Source organism: Ceratotherium simum, chromosome 26 (genome assembly GCF_057802395.1).
Source record: "Ceratotherium simum simum isolate JZ-2026a chromosome 26, ASM5780239v1, whole genome shotgun sequence".
Lineage (NCBI taxonomy): Eukaryota > Metazoa > Chordata > Mammalia > Perissodactyla > Rhinocerotidae > Ceratotherium > Ceratotherium simum.
Window position 1 is genome coordinate 24,281,080 of NC_141925.1, and position 12,275 is coordinate 24,293,354.

The 12,275-nt window shown below is 58.0% G+C and overlaps 2 protein-coding genes across 2 annotated transcripts; one reads left to right on the plus strand and one right to left on the minus strand.

The window, feature by feature from the left end:
* The first annotated feature begins 252 nt into the window (after positions 1-252).
* APOBR (apolipoprotein B receptor) lies at positions 253-5,564 on the plus strand. The gene is made up of 4 exons (XM_087417250.1): positions 253-324; positions 655-4,212; positions 4,298-4,563; positions 4,653-5,564. The coding sequence occupies exons 1-4, from the start codon at positions 268-270 to the stop codon at positions 4,720-4,722; spliced, it is 3,951 nt and encodes a 1,316-aa protein (XP_087273376.1). The 5' UTR covers positions 253-267; the 3' UTR covers positions 4,723-5,564.
* Positions 5,565-5,606: 42 nt separating this feature from the next.
* IL27 (interleukin 27) lies at positions 5,607-10,223 on the minus strand. The gene is made up of 5 exons (XM_004439386.3): positions 10,083-10,223; positions 7,764-7,936; positions 7,581-7,679; positions 6,661-6,819; positions 5,607-5,964 (listed from the first exon to the last, which is right to left on the minus strand). Exons 1-5 carry the CDS (start codon positions 10,111-10,113, stop codon positions 5,719-5,721), a joined length of 708 nt encoding a protein of 235 aa, XP_004439443.1. The 5' UTR covers positions 10,114-10,223; the 3' UTR covers positions 5,607-5,718.
* Positions 10,224-12,275: the final 2,052 nt, after the last annotated feature.

The window sequence follows — 12,275 nt, forward strand, 5'->3', positions numbered from 1 at the left end:
CTCCTGCTCCCACTTTCTCCTTCCTGGCCTCTTCCTTCGCCCTGTAGCTCCAAATGTGCCCCTGAGTCCCCTGGGTGATACACACCCATTTCTTAGCCTGGTCTGAAAGTTACTGTGGGCATTGCGGAGGGTGGGCAGAGCCTGGGTGAGGATGCGTCAGGGAGAGGCAGGGGAAGAGGAAGTGTCTTGGGTCCGGGGGAAGACTGGCCTGTCTTGGTGGGTGGGGACCGTCATTATCAGCTTTCTGGACACACAGAGACAGACAGGATGGATTTCCTCCGGCTACATCTCCCTGGGCTGCATCAGGCCTTGAGGGGGGCACTGGTGAGAGGGATGCCAGAGACTTTCACCCTGCTTCCTGGGGCCTCACCTTCCCTCCTCCCTTTGAGCCTCTCCTCAGACTTGAGATTCCTTCCCCAGGATCAGGCAGCCTCCTAGCCCACTCTTTTCTGTATTTCAACCCCTCACCTCCACAAACGCATCCACATACCCCTAATCTAGGCCCTTTCCTATTCCTTCTACAGATCTTGTGCTCCTTCTCTTCTCAGATCCCAGAACCCTTCTTCCTTAGCCTGAGCTCCTCTGGCCCAGGGCCCCCAGAGAGAGGGCTGGGCCTCCCCTTAATGGCTTTACCCCTTCCCTCTTTTCTTCTAGGATTCCTTGAGCACCTTTCTCTCCTACCTTATGGGAGATGAGGTCCCCACTGCAGAGAGGAGGGGGGCGGGGGCAGCTGAGGAACTAGGGGAGGTGGCAGCAGGAAGGTCAGGGCGGACTATGGAAGAGGAAGCCCAGGAGGCCCTGGGGGGCCTTGGCAGCAGCCAAAGCAAGGGGGAGGGAGGGCTGAGAGGGGCTGGAGAGGCTGGAAGACACCAGCAGGGAAGCTCAACTACAGAACAGACCTGGGGTTGGGGAGAAGGCAGCTCCCATGGGTCTCAAGCAGATAGGCAGGACACTGGAGCCTGGGAGGCAGCCAAGGCCACCAGGTGCCAGGAGCCAAGTGCTCCCTTGGAGGCCAGGAAAAAGTCCAAGGCAGGGTCTGAGGCTGGTCGAGATGGGAGCAGCCAAGCCCAGGAGAGTCAGGAGCCCGATGAGCAGGAAGTGACCAGAGGGGAGACACTGAGAACCTGGGAACAGGAGGAGGAGGAGGAAGAGGTCAGGGCAAGAGAGCCAAGGGTGGCTGGAGGGGCGGAGTCAGTGTGGACCTGGCACAGGGAGCCTGAGGAGAAGGCCGGTGCTGACGGGCAAAAGGTGGCAGGGGATGGCAGGGAGATGGAGCAGGCAGTCAAGGAGGCAGTTGCAGAGGAGATCCAGGGGCCTGGGGTTAAAGGGGCTGGGAGGGAAGAGGAGGTGGTGGTAGTGGTGAGAGGTAGCCAAAGCACAAGGGCACAGGGGACACAGGAACAAGGGGAAGAATCTGGGGGTGGGGCAGCTTCAGGCAGGGAGGAGGCCCAGAAAACCTCAGGCAGGGAAGAGGCCTGGACAACCTCAGGCATGCAGGAGGCTGAGACACTCTCAGGTGGGGAGGAGGCTGGGACAACCTCAGGCAGGGAGGAGGCTGGGACAACCTCAGGCAGGGAGGAAACCGAGACAACCTCAGGCAAGGAGGAGGCCTGGACAGCCTCAGGCAGGGAGGAGGCCTGGACAACCTCAGGCATGGAGGAGGCTGAGACACTCTCAGGCAGGGAGGAGGCCTGGACAACCTCAGGCAGGGAGGAGGCCTGGACAACCTCAGGCATGGAGGAGGCTGAGACACTCTCAGGCAGGGAGGAGGCTGGGACAACCTCAGGCAGGGAGGAGGCTGAGACAACCTCAGGCATGGAGGAGGCTGAGACACTCTCAGGTTGGGAGGAGGCTGGGACAACCTCAGACAGGGAGGAGGCTGGGACAACCTCAGGCAGGGAGGAGGCTGAGACACTCTCAGGTGGGGAGGAGGCTGGGACAACCTCAGGCAGGGAGGAGGCTGAGACACTCTCAGGCATGGAGGAGGCTGAGACACTCTCAGGTGGGGAGGAGGCTGGGACAACCTCAGGCATGGAGGAGGCTGAGACACTCTCAGGTTGGGAGGAGGCTGGGACAACCTCAGGCAGGGAGGAGGCTGAGACACTCTCAGGTGGGGAGGAGGCTGGGACAACCTCAGGCAGGGAGGAGGCTGAGACACTCTCAGGTGGGGAGGAGGCCTGGACAACCTCAGGCATGGAGGTGGCTGAGACACTCTCAGGTGGGGAGGAGGCCGAGACAACCTCAGGCATGGAGGAGGCTGAGACACTCTCAGGTGGGGAGGAGGCTGGGACAACCTCAGGCAGGGAGGATGCTGACTTCCTAGGAGTGAGAGAGACAGAATATGAGGCAGTCCTAGGAAAAAGGATCCCAGAGGATACTGAGAGATTCTGGGCCCTAGAGGAAGCCTCCGAGGGAGACCAGGAGGAGGAGGTAGATGAGAACAGAGAGGATGAGGGAAGCCTGTTCCCCAAACAGACCCGGGGCCTGGGAACTGAGGGAGTGGAAGAAGTGGCTGAGGACCAGACAGCAGAGAGAAAGGCTGCAGAAGACCAGGAGTTAGAGGGGGAGGTAGGGGAGGGCTTTGAGGGCCAGGAAGATCAGGGTGGGAAAGAGGCGGAGGGGAGGCAAGACTCAGAGATCAGGGCTACTCAAGCCAGTCTGGAGGAGGTGCTGCAGGCAGAGGAGGCCAAGGAGGAGAGACAGAGTTGCTGGGCCACAGAGGCTGAGCTGCCTCAGGACAAAGCTGCAAACGAGGCTGAAGGTGATGCTAACTTGGAGGCAACCCCACAGGCCAGGCCGGAGAAGGAGTTCTGCGGGGAGAGGAGTGAGGAGGAGGCTCAGATGGGTCAAGAAGCATCAGAGGTGGAGTGGGGTGGCCTCAAGCACGAGGTCACTGAAGGCCAGGAACCTGAGCTGATAGGAGGCCCCCAGACCCTGATAGAGCAACCTGAGGAAGGACAGGGGTGTAAGGAAGAGCTCTGGAGCATTCCAGCCCTGAGCAAAGAGGAGACAGAAGGGCGCCTGGAGGAATATCCCAGGAACATGGGGTACGTAAAGCCTGATACCTCTGAGGCAGAAGTCTGGGAAAACCGGAGGAGAAGGGATGTGGAGAGAGGACATTCTCAGGAGGAAAAAGCAGATGCTGAAGAGGGGGAGGAGGAGGCGGCAGGAGGCCAGGCACTAGAGGCTGAGGCTGAAGGAGGGCAAGAGTCTGCGCTACCAGAGGTTCCGGAGGCAGGCTGGGAGTGGAAGAAAGCAAAGGAAGCAGAGTGTGGAGCAGAGGAGGGAGAGGCCCCTGGAGCAGAGAGCCAGGAACTGGGTGGAAGGCATGGGGCAGAAGCAGGGACAGGCCAGCCACTGGGAGAGTCAGATGCCAGAGAAACCAAGGATGAGGAGGTGGAGGCTGCAGTGCCCTGGGGGGCCGACGGAACATCCAGGGGAGGCTGGAGGCTGGAGGAGGCAGCTCTGAGCCTCCAGGACAGCGAGGACACCTGGGCCAGTTCTCTGGCTGCTGCGGTTGTGGAGGAAAAGGCAGCTCTGGGTGGAAGGACTGCCAGGGCTGGGGAAGGGCCTGAAAGAGAGGCTGGGGAAACGTTTGGGAGAGGCTGGGATTCAGGAGGAAGAGACGAAGCTGGGGAAAGTGAGGACCTGGTGGAGACTGCAGAGGGAGAGAATAGAGGTGAGCAGGAGTCTGGCCTGGAGGGCTCAGCAGAGGAGGAGGTGACTGACAGAGGTAGCCAAGCAGAGGATTTTGAGGCCAAGGATGGTGAGCCCTGGGGAGATCAGGCTGAGGCCAGGGAATCTGTGGTGGCAGAAGGAAGCTGTGGGATGGATGGCTTTACCTCGGGCTCCCATGAAGCTGGTGCAGAGGGGACCATGGCCATAGTGGAGGCCGAGGGGCTCCCAGGAGGGAAGATGCAGTTGGAAAAAGAGGCTGGGGGATGGCAAGCAAGGGAGCAGGGGCAAGGCAGTGAGGGGCAGGATGGGGACCACAATCCCGAGGGAGAGGTACAAAGGCTCCTTGAGGTGGAGGATGTCAAGGTGACTGAAGACCAGAGGGCAGAGGCCGAGGAGATTGATCCAGAAAGCCTGGAAGACGTCCAGAGCCAGGAGGACCTGTCAGCAAACCAGGACCCCACAGAGATTGAGCCTGGGCCAGGTGCTGAGGCTGCAGGAAGTGCCAGAGGGGATGCTCACGGCGGCTGGAGTGAGGTGAGGGCTCCAGGTGGGGTCCAGGGCCAGACGGAGCAGAATCTTGAAGCTGGCCCCATAGTACTCTGTGCCCTCTTCCCTGTAGGCCCTGCTCCCTGGGTCTCGCCTGGACGTCTCTGTCCCACGGAGCCGTGTCCTCCTCTCCCGCAGCTCCTCACAGCGCCGCTCCCGGCCCTCTTTCCGACGGAGCCCTGCCCCTGAGCAGCAGGAGGAGCCTCCCAGCCCCCCACCCGAGCAAGAGCTGTCAGCCCCTGAGCAGAGACTTCTCCAGCCAGAAGAACCCCCAGATCCAAGCCCCCCAAGGCCTGAAGGGACCCCAGTGCCAGCCAGGAGAAGGCCCCTGGGACATGGGTAAGCACAGGGTGAGGTGACTGGGCTGGGCTGGGGAGGAGGCTGTGGACACCTGGAGACCAGCTCCCCCACCTGTCTTCCATCTCCAGGTTTGGTCTTGCGCACGTTGGCATGATGCAGGAACTGCAAGCCAGGCTGGGCCAGCCGAAGCCCCAGTGACTGGGACCCGAGACCCTGGGAGCCAGGCCTGAGTGAGGGTCAGAAGGCTCCGTTGAACCCTGCTCAGCCTGACTCCCTCTGCCACTTTGGACGCACCCCTTCTACCCTCTGGGCCTTAGATTCTTGGTGTGTCATTCACGGAGCAGACAGAAGCGGATGTCTGTGAGAACTACGAACTTAAGGAGTCTGCGCCTCCAGTGCAGCCAACGGACCACTTGCCCCACTGGGACCACCTCTCACGGCCTGTCCTGACTCCCTCCCCAGCCTGTCTCACCTGTCCGAAGGACTGAGGGGACGGAGACAGTTCTCCCCACAGCGGTACCTCTCTGACTGCCCCCACTCCCCACCTACCCCCAAACCCCTCCCTGAACCCTCAGAGAGCTATGTAGGAGTAACACAGACCTCTGGGGTTGCAGCCAGCCCAGAGGAAACAGGTCAGGAGGGCCTACAGAGCTCCATTTGCCATTAAAGGGTGATGGGAAGCAGTCTAGCCACCCTGAGCTTCCAAAATGGGAGCTTGGGCTCAGAACCCTGCTGGTTACTATGGCAACTAACCACTGAGCAAGCCAGAGTCGGCGAAGTGGGCAAAGAACCCACAAAATCTAGGAGCAGAGAGGGGTGCGGGGTGGCCAGAGGCTGCAGACTCCATTCCAGGCCCCCTTTGGGTGTCAGGTACCCCTTCTCTGAAAAGAAGCCGAGGCAGAGAGAGGGTGACAGTGCTTTATTAGGCACCCTGCATGGCGGCCTAGCCCAAGGAAGAGTAGCAGGCCCTGAAACAATAAATAAACCATCATTTCCCTAAACAATAAATAAATATCCAAGAAATAAATATCTGGCAAGGACTGGAGGGGCCTTAAGTTATTGGTAGGGTCTGGGGTGGGAGGCCGGTGGAGACCTGCCTTGTCTAAGGCAAATGAGCTGGAGGCTGTCCTGTTGGCCCAGACTCCAGTCCTAAAGTCCTAAAGGGTGAAGGGGGATGGCCTCACTCCGTCAGGGCTAGGAGCTGGGTGTTGGGCACCCCAAGGCCTGGGCTGGCTTCCCGGCCTGGGAGAGCAGCAGCAAGTCCCGCACGGCCCGAGACAAGACAAGCTCCAAGGAGTGCAGCAACTGGTAGGTGTAGAGGAGCTGGGGCCAGGACCCCTGGCGGGACATCTGTGAGGGGCCGCCCGGAGCCCCTGCGAGCAGCTCCTTCCCCTCCTCATTCTCGTCCTCCTCAGGGAGGTTGAATCCCGCAGCCAGCACCTGTAAGGAGAGGCCCACAGGTCAGAGAATGGCCAGGCTGAGACCCTGCATGAATCCTCGTTCCTTTATGTGCCCAGTGGTGCAGAATGACATCAGGCGCCACAAGGTCATGACTTCCCCGGACAACCCCTACTTCAGATCTTCCATTATGTCATCATCTCATGTGTCCTGCCTGATTTTTTGGTTCAAGAAATGGAAGTCACAGAGCAAGATGATGCTCACAGAGCTAGCTCACTCATCCAGATTACCCTGAGCATTTGGGCTTCTGGAATTTCCTCTCTTAAGTGTCATCTTAGGATCAGAAATGGGCAGAAAAGTGATATAGCTAGTTTTTATGCTGCTTGCGTTTTCTATTCTCCTTTTATTAAGGGTAAAATTCCTATTTCCCTTTGAACTGTTCAGGAGGATCTGATGATGTCAGAGGATGAGGGAGAAGGGAACCAACTTTGCTGTAGGGCCTGCTGAGGCCAGTGCTTCAGAGCTGTTCTCTTGTTTAAGACTAAGACCCCAAGAGAAGGCAAAGATTCAGGGGGCAGAGCCAGGGCCTGGTGCAACTACACACACACACAGTCACACTCAGAGGATCTGGAGCATTTTCCTCTAGACTTACCCCACCTGTGAACAGGGGGTGTTTTAAAAAGGGAGCCAGTGAGCTTCAATTTTGTCTCTGGGGGTTGAGGAAGGTGGACACTCTACCTGGAAGCGGAGATGCCGCTGCAAATCCCGGAGATCCAGCCTCATGGCCCACAGCTGCGTCCTCTCTGAGCTGGTCCAGCCTCCCTGGCTCCCCAGCCCTCCCAACAGGGCATGGAAAGGGAGAAGCGTCATGGAAAGGAAACCGAGTCGTTCTGGGTCCTGTGGAGGGGGAGGGAAAGGGTCTGGAAAGGCTCGCAGGCCAAGGATGACCCACTTGAAACCCAACCCCATCTCTCTCTGGGTCCCATTCACATCCCAAACCCCAATCCCTGTTTCATCCCATATCTGTTTTCATCCTCTCCACTCCCTTCCTCTGCTCACCAGCATGCCCATCTCCACTGTCTTTGACCTCTATCCTACCTCCTTTTCCAACCTCATTTTCAGTCCCATGCAAACTCATCTCTGACCCCAACCCCATCTCCATTGTCCTATCACTCTCTATCCACACCCCCACTTCCATCCCTCCTCCATATGTCCGCCCTCATTCCCACTCTCTCTCCCTCCCATCTCCAACTCTACCCAAACTCATTCCACTCCCATCCTCACCAGCAATCCCCATCCTTTCTCCATCCTCCAGTCACTCTCAGCCCCAACATTCTTCCCGTCCCTAATCTATCCCCATTCTCCTCTCTAACGACTGCATTCCTCCTCCATACTAATCTCTATCCCCAATCCCATTCTGTTCCATCCCCAGCTCCTTCCACGCCCAGCTTCACTCTCACTCTCTGCCTAACTCCATTTCTTTATTCCAGCTTCGTCTTTATATCCAACAACATACTCAACCTCATCCAGATTCTGTCCCTCAGTTCATCCCCAACTAAATCTATCTTCATTTCAATCCCCAACTTCATCTCCATCCACCCAGCCAAGCCTAACTGCCAGCTCACCTGCCCCAGCCCACCAGCCCCACCCTCACTCACAGAGAGGCTGCGCCAGGCCTGGAAGGTCAGAGAAACGTTGGGGAGCTTATCTCCCAGGGGCAGCAGGTCCAGGCTCACTCCTGGCAGGTGAGATTTAGCCTGTGGGGCAAAGTTTGTTAGTGGGGGCTAGAGGGGACTGAGGATCTGCCCATCCCCGGAGCCAATTGCTTTAGGGAGACTCACAAAGCGGTGGGCCTGGGCCCGAACCTCGGAGAGCAGCTTCCTGGCGAGATGCAGGCTGACCTTGAACTCCTTCTGCAACTCCTGCAGGCTCAGGGGGGACCTCCTTGGCGGTCTTGGGAATCCCCAGACACCAGCTCGAGCCAGGAGCAAGGAGAGCAGCAAAAGGCTGAGCCCTGGAGAGATGAGGAGAGGGTGGGCAAGATGAAGGGAGAGCTTGAGGAGAACTCATGAGAAGGAAAGCAACACGCCTTTTCTGAGACTGCCCTAGGGGTAAGCACTGTGCATTGTCTCCCAGAGCCCTCAAAACCACTAATGGGATGGAAGCTTTTGAGGACACCAGAGGGCGTCTCTGTAGGAACGAAAGGAAAGTGCCCCTTCCCCCAGGTAGACACAGCCTTGCAGATTGCCCACCTTTGCAAGCAGATCTCAGGCTGGATCTTGACCCCCCCTAACTCCCTTGGCCAAGTGTCTTTTTCAGTGAACAAACCGCACAACTGTACGTGGCAGCCTGGGTGCTGTTATTCTCCCCATTTCGCAGATGAGGAAAGTGAGGTTGATTTGCCCAAGGTCACATAGCCAGAGAGTGAGGGAAGCAGGACTGGATTCCAGATCTGCCCAAAGCAGAACCTGTGTGCTTCCCCCAGGGAACTCAGAGGAGGCAGCCACCTCCCCTGGAGTGGGCACACTCTGTTCTGCCAAGGATTCCTTGGGCTTAGCCAGGCGGCTCTGATGTCCTGAACTAGGGCCCTAGAGATGGGCTGGCAATGAGGCAGGCTCTATCCCAAGGAGTCGGAAGGACAGATTGGTCCAGCCCCCTCCCAGGGAGGTGAGTCATTCTGCAGTGTGGGAGGAAGAGGGGGTGCCAGGAGGCAGAGGAGGGCCTGAAATGGGAGGCAGACCCTCTGTCTCTCATCCAGATTCTTCCCTTGAGCAAGTTGCCTCTTATCTCTGTGCCTCAGGCTCTCATCTGTAAAATGGGAGAGTCAGACCAGCTGATTTCTGAAAGCTTCCTGCCCTATGTTTCCTGGACAGAAGGAAGAGGGGCAATGGGGTGGGCGCTCTGGGAAGAGGGCAGTGCGCGGCGGTTTCTCCCTCAGAGAGAGGAAATCTAGCAATCACTGGAGTTACACAATTCTCCTCGAAACGCAAACCAAAACTGGCCCGTAGGTCTAAATCTATGCCTGCACGCCCTCCTCTCCATGCCTCTTCCCTGTCATTCTTGATCTCCAGCCTCTGGGCTCTGCTCCTTGCATGAAATGTCCTCTCAGTGAAGACTAAGTGGGTACTGCCACTTCCCACATGGACTTCCAGTGGTGGCAGGCAGTGCCTGCGATATCTAGTGTTCAGGCTCCCTGGCTTGGGCGCCACTCTGGCATCCTGGAGACCTAAGGCAGAGTGGGGTTCTTCCCAGCTCTATGATGAGGGAGAGTGGGTGCCCCCAGGCCTTGATGGATACTGTCCACCCAGAACTGAGCTGTGCCATTTCCTACAGACCCTCTGCTTGCTGCCTGAACTCTGGAGCCCCCAGACCCTTCCCTTGGCTTCTCCCTCCCCTCTGCAGCAATCCTAGGCCCTTGGCCCTTGGATTTGAGGGTTCTGTCCTCATCCTCCAGCCGTTGGTCCCTGCTCTGGCCCTACCATCTGCTACTCTGCCTATAGCCCTGGTTCCAGCCTCTGAGTCCTTCAGTCACCAACTGCAGATTGGACCTCTTTCCAAGCTTCAAACTGTAACCCTTGACCCAGATAGGCTGCTAACACTTTGCCCCCAGCCCCCTACTCGTGCCAACTCCTCCTGCTGTTGTTCCCTCTAGGCAGCTCCAGTTCTCAGCCAAGCTGTCTGGCCCCCATTCACTCCAACCAAACTCTTCATTTATCTGCCTGGTCCTGGTCCTAGTCAAACCACCTGCCCAACTCTTCCCATTCATGCCAGTCAAGAGTTCCCATCCTCTGCCCAGCCCTCACCAAACCAGCACCCCTCCACCCCTCTCCCCCATTCATGCCAGCCAAACTGTCCCATCCTCTACCCAGCCCTCATCAAACCACCACCCCTCCACCCCTGCCCTCCCATTCATGCCAGCCTAACTATCCTGTCCTCCACCTAGCCCTCACCAAACCACCACCCCTTTCCCCTAACCCATCTCCCCATTCATGCCAGCCTCATTCCCAACCTCCAGTCAGCTGTATCCTGTATCCTTAGTCTTGGCCAAGTAGTTGCCCCTCAGCCCTTGGCCCCATCTACACCATCAAGCTCTCCCACCCTCTGCCCAGTCTCAACTAAGCCTCACACCCCTCTGGCCTCAGCCCCAGCCTCAAACTCACGCCAGCCAAGGTCGCCTGCCGTCTGGCCCATGGCGGGGCCCAGCCTCTTTGGCCAGCCATCTCCCGGGTAGGGGGAGTCTTATACTGGGGGCTGCGCCCGGTTTCACTTTCCGTCCTACTTGTACTTTCAGCTTTGCAATAAGTCAGTCTTCCCTCCTCACCACCCCTTGCTAAAATGGGGAAATGTAATTTCCCTTCCCAGAGGGGGTGGGAGGTGCAGTGGGGGGTGGCGGGAAGCTGGAGTTTCGGTCAATCCCAGCTCAGACCCCTACTGAGCTTCCAGGTCCAGCCCTCCCTTCACCTCCCCACTCTTGGGTGAGCCACCCACTCTATTTGCTGGTAGGTCCCAGAGGTCGAACCCCCTCCCGTTTCTCTTCTCTGTCATTATCACCCTAGTGCCGTTACCAGCCCTCTGTCCTTCGGCAGATGGATGGCCAGGTAAGGGGATTGCCCATCAGAGGGTACTTGCGTTTTGAGTCATCCTTACTGTCTTCTGGTTTACCAAATGGCTGAAGGAGGGAGTGCCAGGGAAGTCGGGAGTCAGTGGTGGCTGGAATGGGGCTTTGTGTGGGGCAGTGGGCTCTCAGTCTGGGCAGAGTCAGAGCTCAGTCTAGACTAGGGTTAGGGCTGGATGAGAACAGGTCTGTTGAAGGCCAAGAGCTCAGTCTTTGGACAGAGTCAGATCTAGGATTAGAACTCAGTCTATAACCAGGATCAGGACTGGGTCTAGGGCTGGACTCAGAGCTTCACGCGGGGCCAGCATCCTGGCTCTGTCTGTGTTGGGGCTCAGAGCTACCAATGACCTGGGGACTCTGCTTGAGACCAGTCAGGGTTGCGCTTAGAGTTCAGTCCAGATGTGGCACAGAGCTCGGTCTGCGGCCACGGTTCTGACTGAGGCTGTGACTCAGGTCAGGGCTCAGGCTTGGGCTGGGAGAAGAGCTCAGTCGAGAACCACGGTCAGGGCTCAGCCTGCGGCCAGGTTAGGGTTGTGTGAGGTCAGGACTGGGGCTCAGCCAGGTCCCAGAATAATCGTGGGGTTTCTGCCCTATGGACAGCTGTCAGGGCTGGGCTGCATCAGCCCAGACCTCCCTTCCAGCACAGCCCTGCCCTCAGCCCCACCCTGAATTTCCCATCTTTAGGGAGAAGATGGGGGTTTCTTGGTCTTCCCCAAGGCCTACTGCTGCCACTTTCCTTTTGGGACCTGTGGGGTTTCCCTGCTGGGTCCCTGTTGTGAGACAGAAACCAAGGGGGCTTCCCCTTCCTACCTTCTTCCTCCTGAGCCCTGCCTGGGCACTGCCTACCAGGGCTGCCTGGGACCAACTTCCAGGGAAGTACCAGCGCCTTTTGGGGAGCAATCCTGGAGGGCTGCTGGAGGAGAAGGGAAAGGAAGAGTGGCTTGCACCTGCCTAGCCCAGGCTGGTTTCCCTTGCAGTGCCCCTCGGTGGTGGCAGCTCATCCTCCCACATGCCACGCAACTAGGGCTTCCCACTGGGGGGTCCAACACAGAGGACAGACAGAGGCCCTGGCTGGTCTTCCTCACATCCCCAAGTCCCGCTGTCATCCTGGAGGACAGCCACTCCACTCATCCCCTGACCACAGCCACTTTCTGACCCTTTGCCATCACCCGGAACTGCTGTACCTCTCAAGACTTGAACCCCATCTCCCACTCTGTGACCACGACCTCCCAACTTTCTCTTAGGGGTCCCTGAGACCTCCTGTCCCTTGCTGCTTCTTTGCCCTTCTCAATCTGGCTGCAGCTGACTCCTCCAGCCTCGCCCATCACTGCCACCCTATTTCTGCCCCAGCAACTGGAGCTTTGTACTTGAATGTGATGAGCCGCTTTGTACGTCCTTGCCTTTGCGCAAGCTGTTCTCTCCGCCTAGAGTGCCCTCACTGCCTTCTCTGGAGTTCCCTCTCCTCAACCTTCTCTGTACCCAGACCCCTTGTGTCACAGCCTTCCTGCCCTGAATGGCACATCCCTTACTGCCATAAATCTCCTCTCCAATGAACATTTCATGTTTGTTTATCTTGCTCACTCTGTCCTTGCTCATACCACTCCAGCCACACTGGCCTCCTCATTGCTCCTAGAACATGCCAGGCATGCTCCTGCCTCAGGGCCTTTGCACTTACTGTTCCTTCCGCTTGGAACACTCTTCTTCTGGATATCTGCAAAGCTCACTCTCTCCTTACAAT